This window comes from Budorcas taxicolor, chromosome 19, assembly GCF_023091745.1.
Source record: "Budorcas taxicolor isolate Tak-1 chromosome 19, Takin1.1, whole genome shotgun sequence".
Taxonomy (NCBI): Eukaryota; Metazoa; Chordata; class Mammalia; order Artiodactyla; family Bovidae; genus Budorcas; species Budorcas taxicolor.
The window spans coordinates 36,103,340-36,110,834 of NC_068928.1; the positions used below are offsets into that span (position 1 = coordinate 36,103,340).

At 54.6% G+C, this 7,495-nt stretch overlaps 1 protein-coding gene across 1 annotated transcript; it reads right to left on the reverse strand.

Moving 5' to 3' along the window:
• Positions 1–362: 362 nt before the first annotated feature.
• TMEM92 (transmembrane protein 92) lies at positions 363–4,571 on the reverse strand. Its single transcript, XM_052658814.1, is given in 6 exon segments — positions 363–384; positions 386–474; positions 715–901; positions 1,063–1,146; positions 1,879–1,904; positions 4,512–4,571. Coding segments are annotated over 6 exon segments (468 nt in total).
• Between the last annotated feature and the right edge of the window lie 2,924 nt (positions 4,572–7,495).

Here is a 7,495-nt window from a genome sequence, read left to right on the forward strand (position 1 = left end):
GTGTCCTCCCAAACATCTCAGAGCTGGCTGTCCAGGCCACACTGGCACCCCAGGGTGCAGCCTCCTCCACTGCTCAGAGAAGCCCATTCCACTGCTGGGCACCTCCAACTGTTCACATTTTCCTCCTGGCAGCCTCTAACTAACAATGTGAGGTGAGGGGCGGCACGTCACTCCAGACCAGCCTTTAAGACAAGAGAAGCAACTGGCATGGAACAAGGGTAGAAAAGCAATAAATTAAAGCCAAAAACTGGCAGAGGTGTGGCAGGATGGGCGAGGGTGCTCCAGGGCTCCTGAGAGTCTCTGGCTTGACCCAGGAGGCACTGGGGAGGCGGCTGATGACAGGGTTCCAGGCAGGAGGTGGATCAGAAGGTGGAGCTGTCGATGCATTCGCACCCTGGCATATTCTTCAGGCCTGAAGCTGTAGGGAGGGGGCGGCTCCAAGGGAGGCAGACCCAGAACAGGCTTCAGAATAATCTGCAGGGAAAGGAGGAGACACAGTGACTTCGTAGGGTGGGCCACTGGTCATCGCCACCCGTGTGCTGGTGGAGGCAGGTTTACCAGGGAGAGGAGTGACCCCACACTGGTGGCAGAGCCCACCCCAGGGCCCAGAGACACGGCGTAAGGACACTCGTCACTGCCCCAGTCGGTCTAAAACTCAGAAAAGGGAGGTACAGACAGCTGAGGGGCAGAGCAGGGGTTGGGATGGATACCCACCTCACTGTAGGGGGGCGGGGGCTCAGAAATGGGTGCTGTGACCCTCTCTACAGGAGCAATGGGGGGCTGTTCCGGGAGCGCTGTTGGGGCCTCCTGCTCTGACTTTCTGCAGCTGAGATACAAGTGCTTAGTCACGCCGCAGATGCACAGGAGGGGTATAATAATCAGGAAGATGATGACAAAAATCCTGGGGTAAGGAACCACCAACATCAGGCCAAGCCTCCAGTCACCACACCACCCTCCTTCCCTTGACCCAGCCCCACCCTTCACAGCAGGAAGTCCAGTCCAGTCCTGTGTGGGCCAGACCCATTGGAGGACTGTGCCCAGAACAACTGGCCCAGGGCTCACCTTAAGGGGCCAGAGAAGAATTCATACCGCTCCGGCTGGTACTCTTGGCAGCAGCTGCTCCCACAGCATCCATTAGGGCAGGTGCTGGGAGTGGGGTGGGACAGAGGCTCTTGGTATCAAGGCGGGGGCGGGGGAGGAGGGCAGAAGGAGCCTAGCTTCCCTAAAACCGACCATGTGCTCAGGGCACAAGCCACACCTTTGGCAGAGCAGGGTTACAGGCCCCTCTGGGCTTAGTGGGAGGAACCTGGGGCTGGGATCGGGACCTGGGTTTCAGGTTCAGCTCAATACTGGCCTTGTGCACTCCTGCCAAGGTGCATTCCTTACTGGGCCTCACTTTCCTCATCTATAAAATGGCTGTAATGAATGTCCTGCTGACCTTACTGGACAGGCATGGGATTGAGTGTTGTAGTGGCTACAGCATCACTCTAAAGAGATGCAGGGGGAGAGGGACCGCGGGGAGGGTCCGGGAGCAAACTCTAAAAGTGAATGGCAAGATGATGGGGCCCACAGAACAGGAGGCAAGAGGGACTCTGTTCCTGAAACATCCAGGGCTGACTCGGTAGAAACACTTTGCTGCCCAGAGATCATACCCCTCAGCCCCTCCTCATTGTGGGGAGTGACCCCCAAGTGTGAAACTGCCCATGGGTTGGCTGGTGGAAGGAGTGAGGGGGTAGAAGAGTGGACTCCCCTTCTCTGGGTCGGGGGGGATGGTTTCTGGCTAGAAGGGGAGTGGGTGAGGATGATGAAGGCAGGCAGGGCAGGATTTGGGGTGTCTCCTCCCAACAATGGAAGTTACAGCCCAAACCCCAGACTTACAAGAAGAGACCACATGTAGCTGCAGCCTGTGGAAGAGAAGAAGCAAAGGTTTGGGTCATAAACGGGGGGCCAGGGTTTCCACCCTGATGCCACCCAGGTACCTCACAGACCCGAGGATCAGCATTTTCCCTCAAGCCTGCTTTCCATCTCACTCCACATGTCCCCTGGGTCACGGGTGCAGCCCTAGCTGCCGCCTGGCGGCCCCAGCTCTCCTTCCTCTTCTCGTCACACCTCCTACCACATTTGCTCACCCCTAGGTCTGTAAACTCACACCACTAACCCACGATTCCAAACCACCACCATCACAGCCCCCCACCGAAGTCCCTCCCAACACCTTGGCAAGTGCCTATCCCACAAATCCGATCACCAGAAACCTTGCAGGAAGCTCCCCTCAGTGGCTCCCTGGGTCCCAGACACCATGACCAACCCACCACCCACAGGGAGTTCCCCAGCTACAGGGGCAGGCCCTTGTCCCTGAGCCTTCAGGGCCCACTGAACCAAACCCAGACTGGGCTTTCCTGGCTCTGAGAAGCGCTGGACCCTCCTCTCCAGAAAGAGCTCCCCCCTCCCTCTCTCTTCTGCACTAGTTCTGGCCATGTGGAGGCTATCATTATAGCATTTCACCTGATTAACATAAAAATACGTGTATAAGCCCTGCTTGGAGTGCTCTCTCCCCAGGAATCTGAGAGGCTGGCTCCAGCACCTTCTCCGCATCTTACTTAAAATTACATCTACTCTCACAAAGCACTTCTTCTCTCCTAACTGCGCTTACTTTCTCTGCATAGCTCCTGTCAACATCTAACATACTACGAATTTTACTCTATCTTGCTAGCTGTTTGTCTCCTCAGTAGAGAACTCCACCAGGGAAGGGATTTTTGTCTGTTGAAAACCAATACTCAGGATTTTGGCAGAATGAATGAAAGAACATTCATTGACAACCTGGTTTCATTTCATCCTGGTTGCTCCCAGGCAGTGGGGGGAGGAAGGGAAGCAGGCAGAGGAACACAGCTAAAGGGAGGTCATCTGTCACCCCACCCCAGCCTCCAGGGGGATAAAAAACCTCAGCTCAAGAATAAGAAGCCAACTTTTTTTATGAGACCACCATATCTCTTTCTTTGGGGATCAGGGGAGGGTCACGCAGCATATAGGGATCTTAGTTCCCTGACCAGGGATTGAACCTGTGCCCCCTGCAGTGGAAGTGGGAAGTCTTAACTACTGGACCACCAGGGAAATCCCAAGACCACGATATCTTTATATCTTGAAATAACAGTTCTCTTGCTAATGACAACAATAAAGCTTAGAACACCAACGACAGCCAATAACGGTTGGGCTGACCCCCCTTTTCTGTGCTCAGTCCCCTGTGCACACCTCCTTCTCGAAAGCCTTGGCCAGTAGGGTCAGGAGCAGGAATGAACCCCTGTAGGTTGGCCCAGAGAGGGTGAGGTGACTGCAGAGTTGGGGACAGCCCAAGGGGTCCAGGCACTCAGCATACCCACTTCCCTTCATCCCAGCCCCTGTGCCTCCCTCTCTCCTGGCCCCCAACTGAGAAAAAGACAGTAGATTTAATGAATTAATCTTGAGCTCCTGTTTGGAGGAGCAGGGGATCCTCTCCCAGATTATCTCCCCTTCACCCACTTCTTAAACAGGGGGTGATCTTGACTGAGGTGGTATCAAACACTGGGGTGATTCTGGGTAACTTCCACTTAACTTACATGTGGACCGAGGGCATTAACAGCCTGCCCCATGGAGTTGTTGGGAGAAGTCAACAAAAGGATGCACAGCCTAGTGCTGGCACAAACCCACTGCAGGTGGTGGAGAAGGAGTAGCAGGGCTTTGGGGGTGAAGTCGCTCGGCACAGTCAGTGAATGTTGTGGGGAGCTGGCCTGGCCCTTCCCTCAGACTCTCACAGAGGTCAAAAATCCATATTCCAGAGCCATGTCAGTTTCCAGGATAATCTCCCATCTCAGAACCAGATAGACTGCCCTTCCCCCAGGCTGCAGGGAGAGAGGAAATGTGGGGGTGTTGACCTCCTGCCTTACCCTTGGAAATCACAGATTTCGAGAGCATCCCAGCCTTGGGTCAGGCAGCCAGATCAAATCCTATCACCCGCTAGAATCCTACCCCCACTCCAAAAAGGGAAGAGGGAGCCTCCTTTTCTCCAGGGCACAAGCACAGATAACACAGTCCCAGAGAGGGCCAGGACTTCCCCCAAGGTCACCCAGCACTGGCAAGAACGGAGCTGGGGAGACAAGCTGGCGAGACGTCCAGATCTCAGTCCAGACCTCAGGTCCCGGCTTTCTGACGCTGCGGGAAGGAGCGAGAAGGGCAAGTCAAGGCTAATTGGGGGTCAAAGACCCCAGTCTCCGAGAGGCGCTAGATGTCAGACAGCTGTGTGCGGGAATAGGTCCTACGACAGAGTACCCCACTAGGTGAAAGAACCCAGACCTTCTCAGGACCTCCCTCCGCGTCCTCTACCTATTACCTCCCCGGCGAAAAAGAGAAAGGAGTTGCTAACTGCCTGTGGTCACGAGGAGATCCTGACAATGGAAGGTGGTGATCGGAAGTCAGAAGCAAGCCCCTGACCCACAAGAATAGGAGTCTGAAAATTCCAGTTTTACCTCCCAAGCGCTCACCTGTTGGAGGCCGGCCAGCAGGCCAAGCAGCAAGAGGCTGGCGACCCAGGTGTCAGACATTTTTGCCTGGGGGCCACTGAGCTTCCGGGTGTAGGGGCAGGAGGAGAGAGGCGGGGCGGCGACCTCTCCCACGACTCTCCACCTATAGGGCCCCACCTCGGGATGGAGGCGGAGCTGATGCACCCGGCAAGAGCCCAACCTGGGAAAAGGAGGGGGAGGGGGGCGGAGGGGAGGGGGAGGGGGGCGGAGGGGAGGGGGAGGGGGGCGGAGGGGAGGGGGAGGGGGGCGGAGGGGAGGGGGAGAGGGAAGAAGTTTGGATTGGGAAATGGGAGTTAGAAAAGCTTATCTGATTTTAAATATATATATATATAGTGGTGTCAGTTCAAGACTGCTGAGCTACCCTTTCCCAACCCCTAACTGCTCCACCCTCTAAGTGGTCCAAGCTTGAGATGGAGAGGGGCTGCAGCCCGAGCGAGCTGGACCACTGGAAGTCCCTTCCCACATGGACTTCTGAGGGGCAGAGGAAGAGCGGAAGCGAAGGCCTCGGAGTGGATTCAGGGGATTGTAACGGAGGGAGGTGCCACTTTTTGTTTGGTTTTGTTTTGCCGAGAAGAGAGGGAGGGGCGGCCTGCTTGATTTCTGGGGAAGGAGAACCGGGAGTAGGGCACTGGTACAGTCTTGCCCCGCCCCCACCGTCCTGGAAATCCAGGAAGGAGGCGTTGGTACATTTCCTCCATTTGACTACAGGGGAAATTGAGGCCCCAGGATTCTGAGACTAGTCCCTGAGTCCGCAGAGCTGAGTCCGCAGAGCCAGGCGAGCCGGGGCGCGGGCGAGCAGGCCCACCCAGATTCCTAGAAAGATCCCCCGAGGCCGCGGTGCTGGCCTGCAGGGGCTGGATTCCGATCCGCCGGCGCGCCCAGCCCTGAGGCGCGTTGTGCTTTCCGGATCCGGCCGGCAGGTGGCAGCATCGCTCAACGCGGGATTTCCCCCGGAGCCAGGCGGAGCGGGGCGGGGAGCTGGGCTGGGTCTCCCCCGAACTCTCTCCCCGGGGAACCAGGCTGGAGGGTGGGGTGGGAGACCGTCTCGGTGGGCTGTCAGCACAGGGGAAAGCCAGACGCCCAAACACAGGTGAGACGTAAGGAAACCTTGCGGGAGTTGGAGAGATGGAGCCCGGACACTTCGGGTAGGGGCGAAATGGAGATGGTCGTTGGGGTGCTGTTCTAGACCTGGGGAAACGGGGTGGGATCCTGGAGAGGGTCAGTTCTTAGGTGTTTAGAAGTTCCTGCTGTGTCCCAAGTCTGACTTCGCCCCTGAAAACTAGCCCCCACCTAGTAGGAAAGGACAGCCATCCTCCTCCTTTGGCTTTCTCTTTCTTCTCTCCATGCTTTCTCCTTATCTCTGTTTCTCGTCCCTCCCAGTCCAGTCATCTCTGTCTTCTGTTTAACCCCTCCTTGATTTGCCACGTTTCTCCCCGTCTCTGTCTCCATGCAGCTTCTCTCCATTCCTACGTGTTCCCTGCTTTCCCATCTGTTTCTTCTCTTTGTTAATCTCTGCCTGTCTTCGTGGAGGAGTCTGTTTTTCTGTCTGTTTCCATCGCCCTTGTCCCTGGTTCGCTCCTGCGTGTGTCTCACTGCCTCTCCTGATCTCTCTCGGTGTATCTCTCTCTCCTTGGTTTCTTTCTCTGTCTCTGCTTCTCATTATCTGTTGGCCCTTAAGGACAGAATCTTCCAGTCTCTGATCCAAGCGGAATTGGGGTCTGGCCCCAGAGAATGCCTTCTCTATTTGCAGTTCCTGTTGACTGATCTTGGAGAAGGGAATGGGGAGTGGGGTGTGGAGCAGCATGTCTTTCCTCCCCCCGACCCCCAGCAGTTGGCTATGGACCTAGCCCACTCCTCTGCCGGAGGAGACCTAGTGCAGAGGGTTCTGGAGCCTTCTCCCCCCAGGACCCACGCTGCTTCCTTAGTGAGTTGTTGCTGACTTGGGCTTCCAGGACCCTGTTCCTCCAACACCCAAGACCTGAGGTATCTGCCTGGAACCTCCTGCCCCTCTGCCCAGGCCTGGAGCCTGACAGAGGTGTAGCCTTTCGGGTAGAGGAAGATGGGTGAGCTTAGGGAGAAGGGTATCCTAGGGAGTGGAATGAGGATGCTAAGAAGGGCATGCAGGAGCTTCAGGGGTAAATGTACAAGGCTGAAAAGGTGAAGGGACCAGGCAGGTTGGCACCCTGAGGAGAAGAAGGAGGGCAGGATGATGGCATTGCTTCCCTCTGGTGTCCACTGACACAGATGTAGGACTGCCAGAAAAAATACAGGATGCCAGTTACATTTGAATTCCAGATAAACATTGAATAACATTTTAGCATAAATAAATATGTCCCATGCAATATTTGGGACACACTTAAACTAAAATTTAGTTGTTGCTCTTTCAGCCATCTTGGACCCTATGAAGGCCTGCTGGGAACAGACTTCTAAAACGACAAATATGTCTGGAAGGCTGTGGTCCAAGGCAATTTTTGCTGGCTATAAACGGGGTCTACGGAACCAAAGGGAACACACTGCTCTCCTGAAAACTGAAGGTATATATGCTCGAGATGAAACTGAATTCTATTTAGGCAAGAGATGTGCTTATGTGTACAAAGCAAAGAACAACACAGTAACTCCTGGTGGAAAACCTAACAAAACCAGAGTAATCTGGGGAAAGATCACTCGAGCTCATGGAAACAGTGGCATGGTTCATGCCAAATTCCAAAGCAACCTTCCTGCTAAGGCCATTGGACACAGAATTCGTGTGATGCTGTACCCTTCGAGAATTTAAACTTCTTGAAAATAAATAAAAGTGTGGATTTGTTAAAAAATAAAATAAAATAAAATTTAGTTGTTATCTGAAATTCTAATTTAACTGAGGGTCCTGTATTTTTATTTCTTAAATCCAGCAACCTTACCCACATCCCTGGTATACTGTAGGAGAATATCTACTCTACTCCCTG